The sequence below is a fragment of the Nesoenas mayeri genome (genome assembly GCF_963082525.1).
Source record: "Nesoenas mayeri genome assembly, chromosome: 2".
Lineage (NCBI taxonomy): Eukaryota > Metazoa > Chordata > Aves > Columbiformes > Columbidae > Nesoenas > Nesoenas mayeri.
In genome coordinates this window covers 3,070,031-3,096,206 of record NC_137543.1, presented here as the reverse complement: position 1 = coordinate 3,096,206, position 26,176 = coordinate 3,070,031, and the positions used below count along the sequence as shown (strand labels likewise).

Sequence of the window (26,176 nt, the reverse complement as noted above, 5' to 3'; positions counted from 1 at the left end):
GGTGTTGAAGTCACCTTCTGCAGTCCACGTGCACCATCAGCCAGTGACTGCAGGTTGAACCTAAAGATCTGAGTATTGATATCTTTGCCTCTGACTTCACTACATTTTGTGAACAGACCTGTTGCCCTGGATCATTTGGGTATTCATGTTATTGTCTATCACCATCACAAGTCCAAAGTGGGGAAATCAAGGTCTTTGTAACATGCAGACTAATTTTTAGAGGTCTTGTTCCCAGTGCGCTTGGCCCATTAGGAGTAATGGGGTTGACTCAGACCCCAATAACTGGCATTTTTCACTAAAATGCACCCAGAAAAGGCGATTCCCAAAAGAGGTGAAACAAACTGGCCCAGGGGTGTTTATCAGAAAGGACAAGGAGAAGATGGACTTGCTGCTCAGAGGTGAACCAGAAAGAATGCTGATATGGAGCACTCAAAAGCCACTTGAGAGGGTAACAAGCCCTCGTGCTGAGCATAATATTTGAGTTTCTTCTAAGAGCTTTTCTAATCTCTCTGTCTGGAGCAAGGAAACACAAACAGCACACTTCCCATCTCAGGTAACAATAGGAGCATGTTTATTCAGAGGTCGGGCACTTACAGATCTTGGAAGGACAAGGTACGCGTCATTTGTTTTCCAGAAAAAGTCAGCCCAGGATCAGAAGAAACGAAACTATTTTATAAAAAGAGACTGCAGCTGCAAGGGGCTGGGAATGTGTCTCCCTTCGGGTCATGCATTCCCGGTGCCTGGAACACCCATGTGCCAAAACATGCCGGTGCCAGGCACCTCCATGGCGGTGAGAGAAAGGAACGTCTGAACGCTTGACCGGGTGGTATCTCGAGTTAATTAATTGGTTCTTGGAAAGTCCCAGCCTTGTTTTAACCAACTTTAGAAACGAGAGAGGGAAGTATTAGGTATAAAAGCAGAAACCCTTCCAAAATGATCCACCTTTGCCAAGGAGGTGTGAAGGTGCAGTGGGGTATGTCCACAGAAGGAGGAGAACAGCTTGGCCAAACCACCCAGGTCTCCGATGCTGGAAGAGCATAAAGTCTGGGAAATAACCACCTTGGAAGCCTGCTGAGAAGTAGAAGATCTCCTTGCAGACAGCAACAGAGAAGATATTGGCTAATCAGACCTGCGACGGCCTGTGGAAGGTGGGTCTTCCTCAGCCAGCTCCATCACTCGCGAGCCCTGAGGACGTAGATGAAGCTAACGAGGACACCCAAGGCCAGGATGGTGTAGCTGGCTTTCACACTGCTGGAACCGCTGATGTTGCAGAGGAAGGAGTCGCAGCAGTAAACGGAGGCAGCCGCTATGCCGATGTTAATTCCAGCTCTGGGGCAAATGGGAGAGCATCCTTTGGAGATGGACTGGCCAGATTTGCTGCCTGAATTTAGGTTAGGGGGGGTGGGAAAGGAAGAAAAGCAAAAGGAGATGGGGTTAGAATGTTTCTCGGCTTTCTGATCATCTGTTTCACAAAGGAAATAACAGTACTGAAATAGCCGAAGCATCACAGGTGGCACAGAGAGGATGAAGTGCTTCTCGGCGTCAGGCTACAGCAGTAATCTCAGCCAGCCCACACATTTCAAGGAACACCCATGATAACCTCCCACATGGCCCTTGGAGACCGTGCAACACCCCAGGGACACCCCTTCCAGGCTGTCGGCCAAAGTCTGGCCCCTACGGCTCCACTGAAATATCTCAAAAATCTCACTCGAGCATGACCCTGGGACTCCTCGAGCGAGACGGGGAGCACAGGGCGTACAGAGCACCAGGGAAGGCACTCACGAGCGAAGGCTGCATTTCGAGCATCAGCTGAGAGAGAGGCACAGCACACATTTAGCAGCAGGAAATAGGAAACCATTAGCACTGCACTAAGACAACAGGCTTGTAAAAGCTCCCAGCCTCCGTTTGTGCATGCACGACTCGCCCACGTTGCAGACTGTGCAGCTCGGGCATGCAACACCCCTCCCACGTGCAAGGGAGGACAACGCAATCCAGGTTGGGCTCTGGTCTCTGCAACGGTGCCAGACCTGCCAGAGCAGCCTTCTTCCCTAGGAACAGTGTCCAGAAAGGACAGAGCCACCTCCTTAGGGAGGAAAATGTGCAAATCTCCCTTCCTGGTAACCTCACTTCATCCAAGAACAGGATGGGACTGAGGGATGAGCAACCTGAACACAGGAAGGGCAACCCGGGAGCTTCCTCCAGAGGAAGCTCGAAGCATCCTCCACCCTTTCACTTATTCTTCAGCAACCTCCACACCCTGAAATTCCCCTCGGACTCTTGCCACCAGTGCAGGCACGTGGGCTTTAACGTGGCTCCGTCCGGCAGCACGTCCCTCGTAAAAATTCCCTTGGGATGGACTGACACTCAGCTGCTAAGCAGAACTTTCCCCTTTTTCCAGCCAAAGGAAGCAAAGGCTTTCAGCAGATCAGCAGGTGGCCCAGGAGAGCAGCCAAGAGGGGCAGGAGAAGGTCCTGTCACCACTCACCGAGTCCCACTCCGACGTACGTTGTCACACAGTGGTTGTCATTTTCCCCGCATTGGACAGGCGTCAGGCAGGCCCAGTTGGTGGAGGCATCCTTGCACGAAAAGCAGACGAGGGTGTGGGCTGCAAGGGAAGGATACACGTCGGTTAGGGGTTGGTGGGAACACCTCCTTGATTGGTGGTCCCCACTTCTGACACACGGCACCCGCTGCATCTGGCCACAGTCACCCTTGCTAATTTAGCTGTATCAATCTGCGACAGGTATTCTCCCCAAAAAAATGGCCAAGTGAAGGGTTCAAACATATATTTCAAGCTCTTGGCAGCATCAACTGTGAGCTAAAGTCTCAACACAACCACAGGTCAGGTTGGTACTTTATAGCATGCTCCTGTTTGCACCAAGAGGGGGTTCAAGATACAGTTGACAACTTGAAACCAAGCAACGGAGACAAGTCTGAGCCTGGAACCTGTAGCCTGATATTTGGGCTTATTCAGTTCAGCTACCATGAACACTGATGGAAAATGTTCCAGGTGTGGCCTGGAGTATTTCTGTGACCTGCCTTTGGTAGCAGGGCACAAAGCTTAGGCTACGCTTGATCTGGCACACATAGTAGAAATGCCTTCTCAGCTAGACCAAGCCCAGCATTGCACCAAGACCTGCAAGGACATGCACTGTCCCACTACCTAGGGAGTCACAGAATTATGAAGGTAGCACATTAAACCAAGCTTTTTAATTTGAGGAAAAGCAAAAAAAAGCATGCCTTCCTCCACTGCAGGTCCCCTAAAATGGTTTATCCTACACAAGCAGGATAGACCACCCCAGCTGGCTCCTACCCCTCATCCTTTAGATCTACCCAAGAAGCACAAAAGATTGTAAAACGGCATTCAGTGGAGGGCAACAGTTGCAGAAACAGCCTGGACCGGTGACTCAGCAGGGACATACACAATTTACAGTGGACGGACGATCTTCTCTGTATTTTACATGAAAGAACATAACATCCACACTGCAATTGTTGACCTACATAGGCAGACAGATCAGGTCTGCTCCCGATGCTCCAAGGGCTCCGATTTTTGAGCGCTCGGATGGGCAAGCCCTTACATGAGGCACTGCCTTTCTCTTCTGAATTTATGGAATGCAAAACGGAGCACGGGGCTGATTCAGGGTGGGAAGTGCAAGGCAGTGTCATTCCTGCTCCTGCCTCTTTCAGCCCCACCACAAACAGCTTATCCTAAGGAGGTGAAGGTGGTGAAGCCCTGGGAGAGCTCAGTTCAGTAGTCCCTGTCATGGAGTCTTTAGGTCATACAGGAAAATAAAAGCTTTTTACGGGGCAATCGAGATAAAAATAACAATTCTGCTCTGAGAAATGACTTCTGAGCAGTGACTGTCAAGGCAGGGAAAGAAAGCAAAAACATCATCTCAGGGAATTGGATTAAAGCAGGTTAGCGGGAGATCCTGAATGCCACATCAAGGCAGCCCTATAATTCTGCTTTGGTGACAAGGTCAACACCAGAACCCCCTAAGCAAGAATTCCTGGACTGTCTCATCCATCCTCCAATGATCATCAGTTTCCAAATGACCCTTGCGACAAAACCAAGTTACCTGAGCATTTCAACATAGCAACCATAGCCTACACAGAGCACCCAGGATTACAGGGCCACCACCTGAGTCAAAAGGAGAGATACATCAGTGGACCTTGCCTCTGGATCTAGGAGACAGGAGGATGGAGCCAGACGTGGAGCCTACAGGCCAACATTGTCCCTTGTTGAACCCTCAGAGTGTTTCCATTGGTGGTATTTTTGACCACATTGGCCAAAACCCAGTGTGGGACCTCAAAAGTGAAGCCCAGCGCTCTCTTCCTCCCAAATCTCAGGTGACCTGTCCCAAACCCTTCTCTTTGCAACCACCCTGTGGGTAAAGCAAGGAGGGCAAATTAACTCATCCTATTTCACAGGAACCATCTGTGAGCAGGAATGAAGTGGATTATAGGCTTTCCATGGACATTATGGTGGAACATATGTCCTTATGTGTATTTGCGCACTAGGCTGACCACAGAAGTCGAGTGGTGCAGTGCTATTCATTAAGGCTTTAAAGGTTCCAGATACAAACACATCGGAAATATTTGTACATGCACATAAAAGTGCCTTTAGGCATGAAATTCTCCACCATGTGACTAAATCTATGCTCCTACCACAGCATCTCCTACCTGTCCCCATGCTTTTCTTTGTCACACCTACCTATTACCCCTTGTGTTAATACAGACAAAATCTTTCCAGGAGAGGCGAGTCTTTCAACATAGTTTAAAAGAGGAAATACAGAGTCATAACTAGTGCCACTTTCTGCCCCAGCAAAACAGATGATAACTAAATAACCCACTGCAGAGTTAAGTGAACAGGCAGGCTGAGTGTCTAAGACAAAAGGCAGAAGACGGGTGGCAGAATTATTATACGCAGCTGGAGACAAAGCAAAGAGTTGGAGCTCAAGGGAGCTCCAAAAAAAGGGAAGAAAAAAAAGTGCCCAAGACTGAACAATGCAAAAGGGAAGCCTCATTTTCATAAACTAGAAAAATGCAGCGTTCTTCCACGGGAAGAATTTATGTGTTTATTTGTTTGCTGCTTGGCTTCTCAGAGGAACAAAGAGCTACCAAAACAGAGCAGATCATTTGGGGGAATTCCTCAGATGAGAGGTTGAATTCATTCTTGCAAAGAGCAATGTAGGAAAAAACGAAAGGAAAAAAAAAAGCATTTAAAAGCCCACTCTCAAGCTCAGTAGCAATTTGGTTCGGCAGCTCTTCCATTCGGTCCCTATGCCAAGTGCTTTTTCCATTGCTCTTAGACAAGGTCCATATCATATACAAGAATATACCATATGCAAGATCTTCAGGGCACTTCAAGCTGGGGGGCAAAGCTTTTCTGTAAAAGACTTCGTGATGTGTTTGGGGATAAAACGACCTTCTGCCTGGTTAAGAACTTACTTTGAAGCTGAAAGGTTTTTTGAAGGCATAGGAGGGAGAGTGAAACCTTTTTACTGTCTTGGCCTGGACAGCCCATCGTCCCAGCTGGAACCGAGCACATGCCAGCTGGGCTCTGACCGAGACCCAACGCTTGAATTGCCAGTTGTTTCCCGAACCCCATGGGAAAGGGCAGCAAACAACTAGCTTTTTCTCACCCATGTCCTCAGGAAACAAGAAGGGCGCGTGTTTCCCGAGCTGGGGGCTCAGAGGGGCCAGAACTCTTCTGTTTGCTCTTTGTTTGGCTTCTCCAAGCATTGACATATGGAAGCAATATGGGTTGTTTTGTTTTTTTTTTTTTTTGCACGGCCCCGTTGAGTTTGAATGGTCAGAAATGGGAGTCGACTGGAAGGCAAGGATTGCAGACCCAGCGACTTGGAAAACTTGCAGTTCAGTGCCCCAGCAACAGGAAGCACCTTCTCCCCAAGCTTTGGTGGCAACCCCAAGATGTGCTTCACAGGGTACAGTCCCTTGGGGGCCACCACCCCACGTGTTGGCCACCGCAGCCTGGCCCGGAAGATGCTAGAGTCAGGATCACGAGTGGCTCTGCCCAGACTTGGCTCCATCAGCCATTGCCGGGCTCCATCTCCCCTCCACCCTCCTTCCCTTCGGGCTGCATCTCAGCCCATTTCGGCACCGTTATCCCGGCTGGCTGCACCGCAAAGGGGGAGCGGAGTCAGCCCTGGTCTTTGTTCGAGCTGCAACTGGGAAAAAGCTCCGAAATATCAGCACGCACAGCTGGAGATGCACACCTACACACAGAGGCACGGAAGCCCCGAAGTTCCTGCTTTAAGAGGGTCACTGCTGTGAGACAGGGCTTGGAAAGACACCCCCTCACCCCCCAGCAAACCTCGGCAGGGCTCAGCTCTCTCTACCCCCATGCTCTTCGCAACCCTCATTCCCCTTTGCAAACGTCCAACTTCCAGAGCTCACCCCGCAAGACGCAGAGCACACCTCCCCCCTCCCCAGTTTGATCCGAAACCCCGGGCTGGGGAGGGACTGGGGGACCTCGGGAAGAAAAGGTGGTGGCTGGGTGGTGATGGTTGGGTGATGGGGAAACCACCCCCGCCCTTACCTCTCTCCACGCACAGGACCGCAGCCAACACAGCGAGCAGAAGCGCCTTCATGGTGCGGCGGTGTGGCCAGCGAGATGCGCAGGACGGCTGGTTGCGCGCAGGGCTGGCAATAGGGCCGGGCGCCGGGGGTGGGGAAAGGCCAGCGGCCCCGCCCCTCGGGCCGGCCTGCGCCCCGCACCGCCTTCCCCCACCCCCTTCCCGTGTCCGCCTGGTTTCGTTTACCCGCTCCGCAGAGCCGATTTCGGGGAAACTGATAGTCCACATAGCGCCTCGGCTTGCCAGGGCCAGATCTGCCGAGTGGGCTGAGACCCTGGCCGGAGCAGAGCTACCTCTCCCCTGTCCCAAAGGCTTTTTCCATCGCCCTTTCAGTTCCCCTCCCTTTCCCTGAAGGAAGAGAGAGAAGTAGGATGCCCCCCCGCATGCCGGACCCCACTCGTGCACAGGCCTTTTCAAGTGCAGCCGCCTGCATCCATGACTTCCCTCACCCACAAGGACCTGCTACATTCATGCCTCCCTCTCCTGAGCATCTTCATTCACAGATTCCCTGGTCACGCACAGCCCCTGCACCTTCAGAACCACCCTGTGTGCACGCATGCCATGCACATGCAAACCTCTGTGTGCAGGATTCCCTTCACGCGTGGATGTCCTGCATGCAAGGCAAGCCCCCTGCAAGCAGGACATCCCCTCTTCATGTATAACCCCTCTGCATACATAGCTCTCACGCAAAACCGAAGTATACACAGAACCAATTTACCAAAGCCTAAATGGGATTAGACATACAGGGCTGGGAAACTTGAAGGTACAAAGGCCCAGCAACTGGGATGGCACAGGGCAGCCTGTGCTGCTTGGCAGGATGGGTCATCAGAGAATAGGATAGAGCACCAGAAAGATTGCTTATAGCGGCTCACGTTCAGTAGGTCCCACAGAAAGAGCCAAATCCTCTAGGAAATGAGCTGCAGGGAGGGCATGGGGGGAGGGACCCTGTGAAGTTGGCTGTCAAGGAAGCCTGGGAATGGAGGAGTTCAAGAAACAGGCAGGTTTGACAAACTCTATATGCCACAGATGGGTTTAATTCTGCAGAATCAGCGTTTCCTGACAAATGCATCTGCCAGAAGAAATTCCAGCTCCTGTCTTGTCAGGGTGCATTAAGAGCACTCTACTTGAAAAACAAATCCATGCCTGCAAACCCTCATTTCCCTTTTCTCTTGTACGGCTCATTTTTATTTGTCATTGCCAGTTATTCTAGCAGGAACTGACTGCAAGAAGTGTGTTTCTGTGGTCTAATATCTTGCACTGGAACAGGCTGCTGGGACTCTTTCATTCTCTGGTTTACAACTGAATACTAAAAAATTGGGAAGTTTTAGTTTTCTAGTAGCCTGAGCAACCATAATTGAGATACACTCAGAAGACCCATGTCTCATACAGAACAAGTTCAGGTTGTGGCCATAAAGTCAGTCTGGCTTTTTGTAACCTACATATGAGCAATCATAGCATTTATTTCAGCTTTGAAGTGCAGCACTTGAGATTTAATTTCTGGGTATCAGGAAGGCATAGCATGTCCCCTCAGCTCTCATTTTCCATAGATGTCTTCCACATGTAAGGAACATTTAACAAATAACTGTTGTTTTTACATAACTCAGGACCTGGCACCTGACCCCAGAACGGGGGAAAGGACCAAGAGACATCAGACTGTGGATCCTTAATGTAAAACAGCCTTTTCCCTGACACCTGTATACATACTGAAACCTGTATTTACAAGTTAATTTAGAGGAAGTGTAGCCAAAGTACCAGGAATCCATATCTTAAACAGATTTATAAGAGGAAGGGTATTGTGTGCGTCAGTGAAGTCTGTAAACCCTGAAGTACCCAACCAATGGGGAACAGGGGAAGGAAATTGCAGCTGGGATTTTGGGGGGATATAAGCAGGGGCTTTTTGCCCTATTAGGTGTGCCTACCTTTAGGTAGAACACCCGGTCTTGCAAAATCATTATTAAAATATGCTTTGCTGAGAGATCCTGCCTGGGCCTATTATATTTGCAAAATAATTGTCTCCTACACACATAAGAAGTGTACAAGGGCCTACAGCTTTCTGGTTTTCTCCCCCACACAAATTTACCATTATCAGTTCTGCTGTTTCCTGGAGAGGACCTGTCTGCTGGTAGAGAGGAAGAAAGAGGACCTAAGAGTCACACGGAGCACAACTCACCACAGGATCTGGAGTCATCCCAATACTGCTGAAATGTCTGGGTGGGGACAGAATTAATTACAGGATGCTACAAACGGAAGAGGCAAAGAAACTGGGGATCGATTCACTATGGTGGAGGATGCGCCAGGTAAGGAAGCTCTTCTGAAAGCTTGTTAGTCTAAGCCTATCTCTCCCACCTGCTTGCCAAGGCTGTGCTCTGGAACAACAGCCTGCAAAGTTCAACACAGTGACTCTGATGTTGGGGCTTTCTGTTCCAGACCAACATGCAGCAAAACAGTGCACTGAATGCTCTTCTTGCAAGTTTGGGGGTTGTTGGAGGTCTTCATTGAACAATTTGCTTTGTATTGTGAGTGCAAGGCAAGAAAATGTCTCTTCACAAGAAGCGGGAGGTGGTAAGAAAGGCAGCAGGGGTACAGTCCAGCAACAGGAATGTGAGCTGTGCTGGGAAAAGGTGGAGATAGGTACAAACACATGCTTAAGGGAAAAGGAGATAAGGAAGCAGCTGGATCATAAATCAGACGGACTAAATACCTCAAGGTTTGCTTGCACTGTGAGGGGGAATGGCTGGTTTTAAAATCAGGAAATGAGGGGTATGGCTGTTCCCTTCATGAGTCAAGGGAGCAGGGTAGCAGAGGTGGGTGCTGCAATTAAAACTAGAATTACCAGGTGTGAAAGGTTTTGATGTTTAACTGGCACTTCAGGAACTTGAGCTTGAAACGTGGGCCTGCTAAAAGCTTGAGTAAGCTTCTGTGGACACAGGTGGCATGCAGAGTTTCCTTCACAACCACATTTCTATTTCAAGGCTTGGATGAGACTTCCTGAGCCTGGCCAAGCTTGTGCACGTGGGTCTCTGTGAGGAACTTAAACCCCCAGTCAAGTTTGCAATGAGGTGTTTCCCCAGTTAGTGGAGCAGAGTTGGTTGGTGGAGCAAACCTGTTGAAACTGCCCTGCATATGTGGCACAGGAAGGGGACAAAGTCCTTTGTTTTCAATAAATACGTTATTCTCTGGAAATGAAAGGCCATGGGGACAGACCTGAGGCAGCTCTCAGTTACTGAGGTTCCTGAAAACATGGGTGCATAACCAGGTACATCTTTGGGCTGCAGTGCCTACTGCAATAGGACCTTCATCTGCTCACTTAAACCACAGCCTGCAGACGTAATCAGGCTGTCAGATTTATGAACTTTCATTTCTGTCCACTGACGTCAATGTTTCCGTTTTCCTTCTCTCCCAGAGCAGTTAAGGTGAAGGTGGTTCGCTGGCAGGTGCATGCTCAGTCGGTATGGGAGAAATCAGTATTTTCACACCAAGTCTGCATGACTCACCCCCTGTCTTGTTTATCCTGGGCTTCTGACAGGAAAACAATTGTGAATCTTTAAGCAGGGGTCATCACTCAGGCAAAAAGTTAAACTCTAATTGCTGCTGTGGTGTCTCCAGGCTGCTGGAAGTGTGCTGGAAGATATGTCCATGTCTGGAGCAACCAGACTGCCTTTGAAGAAAGGTTGCTCTAGGGTGGTCCAGCATCATAAACTACAAATGGGCTCATGTTGTCATGCCTTGAGTGCATGCACAGGCCTTAATTGTCCTGGACAGTCTCATCAAGGACCTCTCTTCAGACTGTGCCCATGGATCCAGGAGGCCCATTTAGGCTCGATTCTGAACCTTTTGTCCTTGCCAGGGTTATGCTGTAAGTGTGCCTATCTCCAGCCATCTCCTGGATGGACCTTGGACCTGTGCTGTGGGTAGTTTGCCGCCAGCTCTGTTTCTCGCCTCATGATGGCCACTGGACTGAGTTTGTGACCTTGTCTCTAACTCTGTCTGCTGGATGGCCCTTGACATATGTAGCAGCTACACCTGTCTCTAGTCCTATCTCCATCTCCTGGGTGAACTTTGGACCCATGTTGTAGCCTTGTTTCCAGCCCTGGCCTCTTCTGAACCATCATTGAGGTTCTGCAGTGACCTGCAAAGTTTCCTCTGCCTGGGGGCATCTCCTATCCCACAGCAAGAACCTCATCACTTGGTTGTTTTGGGGAGAGAAGCAGCATTTCAGGCCCTTCCCCATCCCTTCCACCAAAAATATGCTTCTCTGTAGAAAAGACATTTACCAGGCTCCAGGGAGGCTGTATAAACCGTGATGAAGCTGTAGGCAAGGTGCTGGGCTTGTGGAGATTTGTAGTAGAAATGTAAAGTTTGGTATGAAAGACAGAGGAGTGGGAATGTGCAAGTGTGTGAAAGCACCAGGAAGAAACAGCAGAGCAAGGGTTGAAAGGAAAGGCATGTGTTAAATGCTCTGGAGCACCCTGTGTCTGGCTTCATTCAAATGAAGAGGAGGAACAAACTGACCTTAGATAAGAGTCTCCAGATGTCAAAGAACAGGGTGGGAGGCATAAAGCACCCAGATAAAGGAAACAAAAGAACAGGGAAATACAGGAATTTCACCTAAAAGGGCCAAAATAAAGGGGAAAGCGAATCAAAACATCTTTCTAAAAGCTGTAGAAGGCAAGTCCAAAATCGGTTTTGTAGTGCTCTGCCAAGAACCTCAGAAGCATGATGACAATGGCATAGCTGTCACCTCTTGGCTACCTGTGGCAGAGAAGTGACACTGGCCAGATGAATTGGGCACACACGTGTGGGTATTTGTGAGACACTGATCAAACTAAATCCCTAAGGATGACTGTGAGAGGGCAAAATCAACTTTTTTAGAGATTTTTGTATGATAAAAATTGCTTTCTTCTCCCGTCCCAGAAGATCTTGCAGTAAGTTTTATTACACTAATTTCCTGTATGCTGCAGAAGGGAGTTTCTTGTTCCCAGGAGCAGTGTCTGCACTTTATCTAATTGCTGATTAACATCTAATGCTGGAGCAGGCCCTGGAGCTGGATGCAGGTCCCAGATGAGCTTTTGTGAGAACCAGGCAAGGAGCCAGTGACTGTGTCCTGGCCCTCCTGGACCAAGGAAGATTGAACCCATATCACCCCCATGCATGATGACAACACTTTGTGTGGTGCTTAGCAATTTGTGTAGATGAGAAACCAGCTGAAAAAGGAAAAAAAAACCCCATATGTCATTCATATTATGCTTTCCCTCCACTCACTACCTCAGCACCACTTTTGCTTTTACTGTTAATTGAGATCCTGGGAAACCTGGAGGTGTTCTGAAAGTTGAACATACTTTGGAGTAAAGTTCCTACATGATGTCAGTGGAAGAGCATCTTTGGCTCAGCTTTGCTGCTAGACAGGGCTATATATTTGTCTTTGAGCAACCTAATCTAGTGGAATGTGACCATGCCCATGGCAGGAGGGTTGGAACTGGATGATGGAACTGGTCTCTTCCAACCCAAACCATTCCTTGATTCTATGATAAAGAGAAGTCAAGCCTGAACACCACAATTCTGCTTTAGTGAAGGGAGCAAGAATGGATACCCAAGAATGACAGAAAGGAGACAGAGAGAATCAAGAAATGTAAGAGTTCATCCTCCACCCCAGTGGAGACACCAACAAGATACTGAAGACGGTCTTTTTCTATCATGCTTTGATGCATCTTGATAATGATGCTCAAGCTGCTGATGCTAGAGGTGGTTCTCCTGCCCTTCAATATACATTAGATGCCAAGAAACCTTTCTGATCCGATCTAAAAGCTTATTTGCTGCTGTGTGAATCCTAAAGCAAAAAGTGGGGAGAATGAAGCAGCTCAGGCCTTCCTTTTGGAGAAGAGACTGGGAAGAACTCATCCCATCACACACCAGTTAATACTTCCCAGTAAAATGGGTAAGACTTTTCAATGAATTGCAGAGTTCCAACAAGGCCGCCTTTGTCATATTTTTTCCCTAAGTTTGATGCATGTTAAACTTGTGATCTGATACAACACCCACTGCAACTTCTTTTTCTGCAAGGGAGATTTCCTCATCATGTATTTGTGCAGATGATGGGTCCACACTAACTGTGAAGCTTTGTTCTTGTCCTTCCTAAATTACATCCTCTTTCTCAGACTATCGCTTAGATTTACCCGAGTCACTCTGAATTCTCCTGCTTGCAGATTCTCTCAGTTTGTCACCTGCAAGGTCAATCAATTTATTCTCTAATCCATCATTAAAACTGGTAATTAAAACATTGCATCATACCAGAGCCAAGGCAACCCACAAAGAACCCTGTTTGATAGATCATTCCAGTTTGACAGCAAACTGTTGACAGTTATTTGCTCATGATTTTAGCTGGCCTGTGTTTTCTTAGTTTTGCTTATGATGCTGTGATGTGATACAGTGCCAAAAGCTTTATGAACATTGAGTTATGTGACAGGTACCACTTTTACCCTAACTACACATTTTGCCATCTTGTCACAGGTGGGAATAACACCCATCTGTCACAAAGCTCTTGCTTCTCATCCCTATTTCCTTGATAGCCCCTACACCACTGCAAACTGTCTGATTATTTATTTCAGAGTTTTTCTCCAAGGCTGGGGTCCGGGTTGATGCTCTGTATGTCTCCAGAGTCTTCCCCATCCTCGTTATAATGGTGGATGATGCATTTGGTGGCATCCAGTCTTCCGAAATACCCAGATTTCCCTATTGTGAGGAAACAGGAGCATGTGAAACAGGATGGGTTTGGTAGCTGCGATGGATGCCAGAGATTTCTTTTCCCAGTGTGCCTAGACACCACTTAATTTGGCTGATATCCCTTGCTGATGTGCATATTCATATTGAAAACACCACATTTTATTTGCTTAGACCTGTGCCCCACTTCATTTTAATGTTCCTGCTTTTGATGTGTTAGTTGGCTAATCCATGTTAATCTCCTGAACATTTGCGGCAGCAAAATGGCTCTGTTACTCTTGTATTAGATGTGGTCAGTGTTTCCACACCTGTCTTCCCTTCTACTCTGCACGTACTGCAGGCTGGAAGCAAAAACACATCTCCTGACTCTGGGTGTGCAATTCAAAGTTGTTGTGAGATTGCAAAACAAGTTCTACACCGAAGTGGCAGCTCCAACCATCATCTGGATGTCTTCTCCCAGCAAGCTCAGCTAAGCCTGGAGAGCACCATCAACAAAATGTTGTACTGCAGCTTCATTTGAGGAGGCAAATGTGATTACCACAGTATCACAGTATCACAATATGTTTGGGATTGGAAGGGACCTCAAAAGATCATCTAGTCCAATCCCCCTGCTGGAGCAGGAACGCCTAGGTGAGGTTGCACAGGAACATGTCCAGGTTTCCTGTCCACATGTCCACGTGTCCTGTGATTGATGAAGATGATGTGAGGAGGAAGAGGAGACTTGTCTGTATTTAGACTCCTGGGCCACAGGAACCCTCATCCTCATCTAGCCTCTGCACCTTCAGCTCAGGAAAGGCAGGTGCCAGTGTGGAAAGGGAGCTGTGGCCTTGTCATTAACCAGACCAGCATGTACTTCACTTCTTATCCCCAACCAAGAAGATTTCAGACAGATTTCAACTGTCCCACTTCTTTCCTTATGTATTTGGAAGAGTTTCAATGATTTCTCACTCAGAGCATCAGCTCTGACAAAGTCCATTCATAAATCCTACCCACACACTCACTTTTCGGAGACTTTCAGATCCTCATTCATGACTCTGGGCTTTTAGTCCAGGAACCTGGTGGGTGTTGATATGACTGGCAATGCAACCAGTAAGTCATAGAATCATAGAATATTTTGGGTTGGAAGGGACCTTCAGAGCTCATCCAGTCCAACCCCTGCCATGAGCAGGAACATCTTCACCCAGCTCAGGTTGCTCAGAGCCCCGTCCAGCCTGGCCTGGGATGTCTCCAGGGATGGGGCATCCACCACCTCTCTGGGCAACGTGGGCCAGGCTCTCACCACTCTCATTGTAAAAAATTTCTTCTTCATGTTCAGCCTGAATCTTCCGTCTTTTAGTTTAAAACCATCACCCCTTGTCCTATCACAACAAGCCCTGCTATAATCCTTTTAAACACAGTGAAAACCCTAAGGCACTTCATCTGCAAAGGATCAGTCAGCATAATCCTAGTGTGGTCAGGTGCTATGGCTTCTGGAAATTTAAAGAAAGGAAAGGGTTCCTCTAAATTTGTAGAAGAATTAGGAACCCCTCTGTACATTTTATCTTGTTGAAGGCGATGTCTGTTTGGGTGCTATCAGCAGGCAGCACTTAAACTGTTGCGGTGAAGATAATGGGAAGAGTTAGGAAGAAAAATAGGGCCTATAATGGGGAACGATGCCTGCAGAAATCTGGCAGCAGGAGAAAGTCCCTGTAAGCAGAACCAAAAATCTTTTTTAAAGAGTGTACGATAGCTGGGGATCCCAGTGCAGAAGTGAAAGCCCATGAAAGGGAGTCCTCGGTAGTGATTTCTGGGCTCACCTGTGCTCTGAGCAGACCAGCTCTCCCTCCAGACTTTACAGCATCTCCCACTCTGCTGCTCTATAGGAAAGATCTGAATTACATTTGTTCTCCCTCCTCACTTTGCCTATCCAGCACCCCACATGTCACCAGCCTCCATGGCCCCTCGGTTCAAGAAGGGCAGGGAGAGAGTCCAGCGCAGGGCAACAAAGATGCTGAAGGGAGTGGAGCACCTCCTGTGTGAGGAAAGGCTGAGGGAGCTGGGGCTCTTTGAAGAAGTTTGAAGAAGAGGAGACTGAGGGGTGACCTCATTGATGTTTACAAATATATAAGGGTGAGTGTCAGGAGGATGGAGCCAGGCTCTTCTCAGTGACAACCAACGATAGGACAAGGGGTAATGGTTTCAAACTGGAACACAAGAGGTTCCACTTAAATTTGAGAAGAAACTTCTTCCCGGTGAGGGTGGCAGAGCCTGGCCCAGGCTGCCCAGGGAGGTTGTGGAGTCTCCTTCTCTGCAGACATTTAAAACCTGCCTGGACACCTTCCTGTGTAACCTCATCTGGGTGTTCCTGCTCCAGTGGGAGGATTGAACTTCAAGAGCTTTTGAGGTTCCTTCCAATCCCTGACATTCTGTGATTCTGTGACTTGTCCCAACCCTTGACTCGTTCCCTCCCCACCAGCTTCTGACACCCACCAGGTGTTCATCCAGTGAAAATGGTTGAGATAAAAATTGCTCCTTTTGCTTCTGCTTTTCTGCTCCATCTTGACGGGTGGTGAAGACAGTAATGGACAGTTTTGGCCTGAAGCCCAACTTTCCTGGAGTTTTTTGAAAACACCTGTTGTATTTAATGAAAGAAGTGTCTTCCTTCTGTGCAGGGTATTTGTGGAGCATGTGCTCATGGCATCAGGATGCAGCACGGACACTACAGCCCATACCAGGGCTGCCAGCCCCTGCCCTTAGCAGCTGGACATCTCTTCCTTCCTTTTAATTTAAAAAGTCTTTCTCTTCCCCTTCACCATCATAGGTTTCCTTCCCTCTTGTGGTTGTATTTAGTGAAAGAAAATTTGCAGCATGTTCTGCTGGCAAGTTCACATTTGGCCCTTTTGACGTGGAATCATGGAACTGTAGAATCATGGAATGGTTTAGGTTGGAAGGGACCTTCAAAGATCATCTAGCCTAACCCCCCTGAAATAAGCAGGGACATCTTCAACTGGATCAGGTTGCTCAGAGCCCCGTCCAGCCTGGTCTGGGATGTCTCCAGGGATAGGGCTTCCACCACCTCTCTGAGCAACCTGGGCCAGACAGAAAACATTATTTGTGTCTGGGAAGTAGACTCTGAACTGGCAGCATTGACATCTATCATCCCTGGCATGGCTCACAGATGAATGGACATCACAGTCTTCTTGCCTCTGCCCAGCACTGTGGTGTCACCTCCTTCATTTGCTTTGTTTCACTCCTGTCCATTAAACAAAATGTTTAAAGCCAGGCACCAGGCTTCAAAGTTCTTGATACGAAACAACAAGTTGATGGAGCATATTTGTCCTCTTGCTTTGTAACCCAGGTAGTATGAAACATCTCAAAAATGTGCACCCTTCCACATGTGCAACCAAAACAGAGCAGGCTTCCAAGGAAATGCTTCAGATAAACCAGAGATGTCATTTAGCCATCAAATACAACATCTCATCCAAAACCAAGCTCAAACACTTTAATTGCTTGGAAAAGCTCTGGTTTTCCCCAGAAAACAGCTGAGCTAGTGATGCTGCCAATTTTTCCTTTTTTTATTTTATTTTTTTTTTTCCCCAGAAAAATGATCTTGCAGCAGGGGTTATGACCAAGAAGCTCTAGGCTGTTTGTGTTAGTCTCTGTCTGCCTGCCCTTCTTCTCTGTAGACACTCCCAGGCCTTCTAAAGAGCTTTTCTGTCTCCTCTCCACTGCAGCTCTCACAGAGAAAGGAGGGAACGGAGAGCCTGGAGTGCAAAACCAAACAAAGCCCAGCACAATCAGTCATTTCTCTGCCAGGAATACGGTTTTGTAGAAACCATCTCACAATCTCTAAATGACCGGGGTTGGCAGCAGCTGTCAGGTTGGTTTGGCACGGCATAAAAAGAAGGAAATGGATATAAGAACATCGCCTTTTCCAGCTGGAGCAGGTCCATGAGGAGGCAGTGTGCAGGCAATACCAAGTTCAGTGCTCATGATGCTGCTCCTCACCCTTCCCTTCTCTGTTCCATCTCCCCTCTGGTTCCCTGCTGCTGCCTTTCTCAGCCTTTTCCCTGAACTCAGCCAACACATAGGGGCTGGGTGATAAAAGATGCTCTTTTCAAAATGTGACACACCTATGAGAGCAACGAGCCAGAAGAACCAAAAATTGTTGCTCGCTGAGGCTGGAGGAATGTCCAAAATACTGCCAGAAATAAACTTTACCTCTGGTTGCTTGTTTATGAACTGCTTGACTGATGTGTAATAACCAACTTGCTGTGAACAGAAGGTACTGAACATCCCCTCTGTGCTGACATAACTATTGAGCTATTTACCTGTGTTTTCAGGCAGGGTGGGTTGTTATTCCTCACAGTGCTTTGAAACTCAAGGAGATAAAAATATGTCTTCAAGGATCTCTTCAGAGCTGTAATGATTTGAAGCCCAAACATGTCAAAAAGGCTGTGCTTTGTGTGTTTTTGTAGGTGACTTGAATGTCTGGGGACACTCAGGATTCAAGTAGGCTTAGGAAATCAATGGGAGTTCAGCACCTAACTTGTTTAGACGCTCTCAAAAACCCCAGGGGAAGCTCAGCCGCAAAGCACGACTCTTTGAGAGCAGTAATTATCCCAGAGCAACACACTTTTTATTTCAGCCAACAATACCATTGTGGAGAGCTTTTCCTAACCGATCACAGTCCACAGGCAAAGATGTAAGTGATACTGGCCAGGACACCCAGGGACATCACTCCAGAGCTGCTTTGCTTGCTGCTGACTCCATTCACATTGCATAATGGTTTCTCACAGCAAGAAACCCTCTGATAGGTTTGGTTTTGTGTTGCTGGACACGTTGGAGAACACATCTTAGAGATGACATATTTAGGCTTGTCGGGCTCTAATGCAGAAGAGAAAGAGGGGAAAAAAAGTGTAAGAATTATTGTTAACATGTTTCCATGGCTAAATCTGCATTGGTGAATAAAGGGCGACCAGCTGCTAGTCCTCAAGGCAAATTTGTCCTCTGCTCAGGACTAGCAACAGTCTGGACATGTCTACAGTGCTGCAACATGATGCTGGTCTTCTTTGGGCTCCATGTTTTATCTGTCTCTAAAGCAGAATTAGTTTTCAGGTGCCTTTCAGTTCAAGTGATGCTCAGGCTGGGTCACTGCCCATCAGGGTGGTTTTCCCACAGCATAACAGCAGGGGGAATGTGTTAAATGACCTGAGATTTGGTCTGAGGGCATATAGGGGTGTTTGAGGGTGCAGAGCACCAAGGACAGACCTGAAGGATTGTGCATGGCAAAGGAGCTCAGCCCTGGTGTAGTTTTGCCCAAACATATTTGAAACCAACCCTGGGAGTGAATATTGCTGTAGCAGGAGCTGGCTGGAGTGGCCAGCAGAAAGCTGGAAGGACCTAACCATGAAGCAATGCACATAGACCCAGGCTTGAGTTCACTTTCTGGTTTGCTGGATGTATTTTCAGCATTTCCCCCACTCCAAGTACCAATATCAAGTAAGTATTGACACCTCAGTGACTGCAATCAACACCACAGTGAATGCAATAGCAAGAAACAAGGTCAGTATTTCCTAAAAATTACTGGGGGCTATTGTTTCCATATGTGACCATGACCAGGATGAAAGCCTGTTTCTGGGACTACTCTTCTACAGCAGAAACAAGGTGTTGTTCAGAAACGTACTTGTTCCAGTGTTGTTACGAATGGTCACACAGTATTTGTCTTCGTTTGCACACATGGAAATGGTCAAACAGTTCTTGTTGGACTCTTGTTCTTGGCACACGTAGCACATAAATGGGTAAGCTAGGGAAAGAAAAAAAAAAAAAGGGAAGAAAAAAGAAAAAGCACATTACATGGTTTAGGAACCACAATACCTACAATCCTGATATCTCCATTTTCCTAGTTATAGCCTGATGAATGCTTGTGTGTGAATGACCAGTGATTTTCTTTATCCCTTGACCCATGGCAGCAATGTTAAATCCCTCTCTGTCTCATACGTCTCAGACTGCGAAGTGTTATCGATCTGTTTGCAATCTCTGGCAGCAGTAGATGTGAGTGGAATTCAAGGATTTGAGGTCTTTTATGATGGAGATTATTGCTGAGCAATAGCTCCTCTGTCCTGAGAGCTCTGCCACGTGAATTCCCAATTACTGCTCAGTCGCTTCTCTTGACCAAGACTATACAGGACTTGCCAGGGAGAACCTGAGCATGCCTGGAGTATTTTTGAGGAGATGGACAATGTCCAGTGTCCTACTTCTCTTTGAACTGTCTCAGAGACTACTGCCACATATCCTTTCTTGTGGTTGAACTGCACCAACTGAACTGGCCTAACCTCAGTCCTAGGAAGCCTGGTGACAGTAGTCAGACGCTCTGTCGAACTCTTCTGCATATTACCATGAGATAGAGAATAAATGGGAAGTCTTAATCAAAAGTATGGTTTAACTGGTAAACACAGATTTTGTGGGATAATTCATACATCTGCAACTCAGATACAGAAGGTGACTAGCAGGCAGGGATGAGCAGTCTTGTCTGTCAAAAATGCACCACTTGCCCTCAAATCCAGAAGGTGGTAGGTAGACACCTGGAAAGCTTCTGGAAAGTAATGATAAAAAAGAAGAGCGAAAACACAGTCTGGATGAGAAACCACACCAAAGTGTATACAGAACACTCCCCAGCCAGGCAGATTAATTGATTTATAGGTTTTGTGGTGGTGGTTGGGTTCTGAGCTTCTGAAATCACCACAAGCAAAGCCTGTGGTTTTGTGTGTAGGAGAGGAGATGAGTTACTTTAAAAACGCAGGCATTTTGGAAAGGGAAGCAAACATAGCATGGAATGCTTGCTAAGTTCCTAGTAAGTCTGGGGACAGTCTGTCAGTATGTAAAGGGCAGAAAACAACTTGAGGACACGTGCCTGTGAGTGACATTTTGCCCGATAAGCAGTTGGCAGCAAGAAAGTGGAAGGGCAGTCAGGTCAGAGAGTCCATTAAATGAGAATTTCCTAATGAAAGGAATGGAAGGGAAAAGTTATAAACTGTTGGTGCCGAGAGGGACGTAACATTGTGTAGTTTTTTTGCTTTATTCACCACTACAAAATTTGAATCTTCATTTCAAGTATAGAGGAGACGCAATAAGATTTAACAAAATTTTTGGTACAATCTTGAACGACGTTGTAATAAACAAGCCCAGGAAACACAAGCTAGTGAAAATGCAACAGAATAGGTGCAAAGCCAGACATAAAAACACACTCACAAGGTGGTCCACAATGGTTATTAGACCAAGCAGTTAGACCAATGCAGCTCATAAGGTTTTCCAAAGTTTTGCTGCCGTCTCAGATCTGTATATTTTCATGACAGCAGGGATGGGATAGAGGATGCACATCACATTTTCAGATGGTCCTGAAGACAAAAGAGCTGAAAACATGCTGTAAATAGAGTTCTAAGTGATTTTGACAGATGGATGTAATAAAAGAATGAAAAAAGCAATGGATGCATTTCAATAAAGAGAAATACATTACACTAAGATAAAAGTCAGCCACTTAAATGTAGGATGAGGAACAACTGGTTGAGTTACAATTAAGGTGTAAACAGCAGGAGTCAACCGTGTCACACTGCAGCGATGAAAACAAAGGGAACAACAGGCAGCAATGTCATGTGCGAGATACGCAAAGTGGCCTTTCCACTTTGGCAAGGCCTCAGCTAGAATGCCAATGGCCAAATTTGTATGCGGCACTTCAAAAAATATGTGAACCATTTGGAGAAAGGGAGGAGAAATGGTCAGATATCTTGAAAATATGACCTCTTAAAAAAACATTAGAAGCATTAGTTTGTTTAATTAGAAATGATAGAATGCTGAGGAAAGACACGATACCCTTCTTCATGCAAACAAAAAGAAGATGCAAAGAAGAAAGTAATAAACTGTTCTACACATCCTATGGTGAAAACACAGGACAACGGTACAAAAAAAGATGTTAAGATATATTAACATTCTAAAGGGAGGAGGATCTGAGCAATTCCAGACTTCAGAATGTTCTTTTTTAAAAATCTTCGAGGACACCTTAGACAAACTTCTACCTGGTTTGGTCCAGCATTAGATCAGGAAAAAGGATCATGACCTTTAAATATTTCTTCTGGACATAATATACCTATCACAGTGAGTTCATGGAAGCAAATGGCAACCAACTCTCTTTGGTGGCCTTTGAGGTCAAAAGTTTCAATCAAAAGTTAGTCTTTAGTGGGAACCCAGATACATGAAAATGATCAAATAATGGTTGTCTCCAAGATTTCTTTTTTCCCTATACTAGACTAGAAAGTTAGGATCTTTTACGCTTGAATATGAAAGTCTTGATATTAGAATTACTATCTTTCTCCTATCTAGAATGGGCTACAGAAAGGTGCTGTGTGAAAGACTGCCCTGAAGTCCATTTGGAAGGTGATGCCAATATAAAACGTCATGAGCTTACTGCAGAAATATGGTATCCCACCATGGATGGGTGCTACCAGAGTCTTGGATCTCTGTTAGCTTTCCACTTCATTGTGGATAACACTGAGGATGTTTCCTTTGATAATTACTTCCTTTTGTCCATGTTGTGTCACTGCATTAGGGAGTTATGGGCATAAAATCATAGAATCATTTAGGTTGGAAAATACCTTTAAGATCAAATCTTTTGCCTTTTTTTTTCTTTTTTTTTTTTTTTTTAAATAATAAAATACCCTTTTCCCCACCCCAAAACTGGCCACAACTTCCGATCTTTCAGGCATGCAGAACCATCTGTCCAAATACTATAGGAGTAGCAGGCTGATAGATCAGAAAGCAAGAATTAATTAGATTTCTCTTTCTCAACCCCTGCTAGATATGTATCATGGTTTCTGGGAAACCATCAGGCGTGGGGGAAATATTGGCAATCTGGTCAGTATTCCTATGTGCAAACAGAGATGTAGCAACATGTATGTCTGTCCCAGAAGAAGGACACATATTCAGAGTACCTCAGGCTTCCCTTTGGGAGAAGGATGCCTTCAGTGTGAAAAAGCGCTCTCAGGTCCACCTCTGATTTAGTCTGTAAAAATTCGCACTGGTGCATTTCTTAGGAAGCAAGACACATGTTAAAACACATGTTTTGCCACAGTGGAGGAAGCAGCAGTACAGGAAAGTTTGTAAAATATTCAATACGCATTAAAAAAATATGTTTTGTTATGTTTTCAATCTGCATGATTTGGGAAGATCCCATAGACCGCTGCATGGATATAACCTGATATTCAGCATCGTACAGTCAGAGCTCTATTGCTCAGTACTGCCTGCTGAAAAGCAGAATTATTTATCAGAACCTTATTTCTCCAGCAAATCATTAATCAAGGTGCTAAAGGAAGTTGGTGGCAGTGTGGCTGCAGTGTTGTATTACTGCTAAGCTGGTGACAGCCTTCTACATTTTTGCCACATGCAAAGTTTTCACCATCTTCTCTATAAGACTCATCTTAACTAGCAGCAGGATTAGAGGCTCACCTTGCTCCACACACAGGACAGCAGCCAGCAAGGTGACAAGAATAGTCCTCATCTCCACCAGATCCTCTCAGCCAGACTGGGAAGATGTTTGGAGGGTAGGTTTTATATCTTTTGAACAGCAGTTTTACAGGTTCTAGATGGCTCATGGGTCTGCATGAAATCAGCCCAAGGGTGTGTAATGCGCATGTGGGAGTTCTCCGTGATGGAGTCCATGGGGCTGGCACCTTGGGGAAAAGTCCTTTTGCCAACACATTTCTTGCTCTTCCAGTCATGTGAGTGATGAGAAATGAGGATCTGATCTCTTCTCCTTCAAGTTTCTTCCTTTCCTTCCTCCCAGCAGAAGCAGCATCTGCACTGATGAAATGGTGGAGCCTGGAGGCACGGGGTGATAGTCCTAGCAGTGCAATTTTATAATCCCTTCGGATAATCAGCATGTGATGTACCAGGGTTCATACCATTCATTTTCTTTAATTATTCCACAGTACCAAAAGCTCAGACTCTAAACTCACCTGTGCTGGTTTACCTCCAATAAAATCAGTGTATTTTACACTAAATGAAGTTAATTGATGGTTAGCTAAACAGATTTTCCTCAAATTTTCGTGTCTGTCTTTATTTCTTTATCAATTTTCCATTACTTGTTATTAATCACTCTGCTTGCTCCACCTTTGGTTGTAACTGTCAAATACCTTTTACACTTTTTATTTAATGAAGTTTTGCTTCTATTTCAAGGATCATTTAAAGCAGGAGTGTCCAAGTCATTTTCACCGGGGGCCACATCAGCCTCACGGTTGCCTTCAAAGGGCCGAATGTAATTTTAGGACTGCATATCCTACATTTATACAGTCCTAAAATTATATTCGGCCCTTTGAAGGCAACAACGAGGCTGACGTGGCCCCTGGTGAAAAGGAGTTGGACACCCCTGATTTAGAGGGTCTGCTTTTCTCCATGCCCAACAATTTCTGGAAATCAGACCTCCATTTACAGTACCGCAAACTGAGATCCTGGAATTGATGCTCTAATTTGAAAAAAAAATCTCTCAAACTATCTCTTTTTCAACCTTTCCTCTTAAATCCATCCCTTTTATTCTATTCCTCTGTGTTGGACTCCTCTGAGTTTCTTAAAATCTGTTTCTGACATTCTGAGAAATAGACCCTAAGACAAGATGCATCTTGTAAGAGCTCGAGCTGTCATCTCAAGCTTCTTCCAAAGTGAAATTAGCTCTGGACAGCAGGTAGCAGAATGTGCAAAAGAAAAAATTGCCAATCATGGAATAACATAACAGACAGTTCCTTAGAAGTAGCCATCAGTAGGGTATTTTTGGCTGTTTCTAATGTGAATCATTCTGACACTGGATGATTTCCTTATTCATGTGAGTTTCTGACACTTTTTTCAGGCCCTGCTAATCTACTCCTAGAATGACAACATCAAGTGGTGAATTCCAGAGTTGTTCAAGCCCGATGTCAAAATAGATATCCCCACTCTTGTTTTTGGAGGTTTGTGAGGTCAACAGGGGACGTGCTGGTGAATGATCAAATAGAGCCTTCTGCTTGGCAAAGGGCAATTCATTTTACAGACCAAATGTGTTACAAACAGGTTGTTCTTCATAATTACTGGGTGTGTCTTCTTGCTGGCATTTTGCAATGAGGGTAAAAAGGAAGCAACTATTTTTTCCTTGTTTTTTGTCCTATTAATTATCCCATAGACTTCTGTTACATATGTTCCTTTTCCCTTCGTCCATTAATGAAAGAGTGTTGTTATTATTGCCATATCCCCCCTCATGTTGACTTTGCAAACTTCCATTTGTTCCTACACGAACCTTCATGCCATAGGATGTTGGCTCAGTGCAAATTGGGTTTAAAAGAACTGAGAAGCTAAAACATAGAATCATAAAATAATAATGGTTGGAAAGGACCTCTAAAGTTGTTCCAGTCCAAGTCCTGCCATGAGCAGGGACATCTTCACCCAGATCAGGTTGCTCAGAGCCCCGTCCGGCCTGGCCTGGGATGTCTCCAGGGATGGGGCATCCACCACCTCTCTGGGCAGCCTGGGCCAGTATTTTACCACCCTCATTATAAAAACAACTCTGGCACTGCCAAAAAATGTGTAGTAAGGAGAGAAATTTGAGTAGGAAACAAGCTCCTCTGTGTCAAATCGTTATTTGGGAGCTGTTCTCAGGACAATAATGTCTTTGTTAGTACCTAGACATACTGTAATCCCTCTTCCCAGCATTTGCAGAGCAGTTATTTTTCTGAATCACAGTGATTTCTTCTTTCTCAAGAGGACAGATTATGAAACTCAAGTGCAGTCAGAGGCAACACTTCAGCATCCAGTATGGGGAGGGTGTCTCCTGCTGCCCAACGTCATGTCCTTCAGCCTGGAGGAGAGCCTGGAGCAGGGAAGCCAGGGACACCAAGTGAGATGCAAGATTGAGAAGATGGCAAAAAACCTGAGGAAACGGAGTTACCTCTGTGGAGTAATCTCATTGTTGCCCATTTGGGAAAACTAAAACAGACCTCAAAATGGAGCCATGAGTTGAGTGTATGACAACAGAGCAGCAGTTGATTTTGAAAAAGGGATGCTTTTGTCACCACATATTCCAGACCTAGTGAAGACCTTGCTTTGCTGTTTTGCAACCACCTTGTTTCTTGCTTTGTCATTGATTCACTGGGTGTTAATCGGATCTGGACAAATAAGCAGAGAGAAAGGGAAGCAATTTCATGTTGTGAGGGAAAAGATAGACAAATTATTTGAGGACAGCAGAAGGCAGCGTGGGTGCTTCAGAATCAGTGATGATACAGTCCTGAGTGAGGGAAAAGTAGGGCCTAAGTTAAACCACATCCTCCAGGTGCCTAATTAAGGCAGAGCAAGGCCCTCTTGGCTGATTCAGGTCCTAGCACGATGACTCCAAGCACCAAAAACTCTTATATAATCCACAGAGAGCCAGCTAACTCCCAGGAGTAATCCCAAATATTTGAGTGAGACACCAAGCCCGTCTTCTTCCTGAGAGCCCTCCAGGCATCCCAGATGTCTCTGCACGGCAACTTGCCACTCTCATCCAAGGAGTATGCAACCATGAGAGCCAACAAATAAGAAAACATGGGAGGAGAGATTTGGAATAGGGCAGCAGCATCTGCGTGGGAGATGTCACACCAGGATTTCTCAGGAAGGCTGATAGAGACAAGTCTCCTCACATACAACACCCGTTGCCAAAGGAGGGCTCCCTAAGGGATCTTTCATGGTTTTAGAACCTCCCACCTCTCAGGGCAATTGCTGCTCCCACCTACAGATAAGGACACTTTTATGTAACTTGAGATGTCGGTCAATCTTTGGCCCACACACATGGGTGATGTTGCTGGGCAGGAGGGAATGTAAAACCTGTGGGG

At 46.2% G+C, this 26,176-nt stretch overlaps 2 protein-coding genes across 2 annotated transcripts; both read right to left on the bottom strand.

Annotated features, from left to right (window-relative positions):
• Positions 1 to 785: 785 nt before the first annotated feature.
• On the bottom strand, positions 786 to 6,646 carry LOC308037982 (lymphocyte antigen 6E). Its single transcript, XM_080340134.1, has 3 exons — positions 6,563 to 6,646; positions 2,486 to 2,605; positions 786 to 1,381 (listed from the first exon to the last, which is right to left on the bottom strand). The coding sequence occupies exons 1-3, from the start codon at positions 6,612 to 6,614 to the stop codon at positions 1,173 to 1,175; spliced, it is 381 nt and encodes a 126-aa protein (XP_080196260.1). The 5' UTR covers positions 6,615 to 6,646; the 3' UTR covers positions 786 to 1,172.
• An 11,333-nt stretch (positions 6,647 to 17,979) lies between these two features.
• On the bottom strand, positions 17,980 to 22,845 carry LOC308038050 (lymphocyte antigen 6E-like; the record flags this gene model as incomplete). The annotated part of the gene is made up of 3 exons (XM_080340265.1): positions 17,980 to 18,182; positions 18,982 to 19,101; positions 22,794 to 22,845. 3 exons carry the CDS (start codon positions 22,843 to 22,845, stop codon positions 17,980 to 17,982), a joined length of 375 nt encoding a protein of 124 aa, XP_080196391.1.
• Positions 22,846 to 26,176: the final 3,331 nt, after the last annotated feature.

Coding starts and splice junctions, on each gene's coding strand:
- LOC308037982 (XM_080340134.1), bottom strand. CDS start 6,614: ATGAAGGCGCTTCTGCTCGCTGTGTTGGCTGCGGTCCTGTGCGTGGAG. Junction 2,606..6,562: donor GGTCCTGTGCGTGGAGAGAG/GTAAGGGCGGGG, acceptor CTTCCCTTGCAG/CCCACACCCTCGTCTGCTTT. Junction 1,382..2,485: donor GTACGTCGGAGTGGGACTCG/GTGAGTGGTGAC, acceptor ACCTAAATTCAG/GCAGCAAATCTGGCCAGTCC.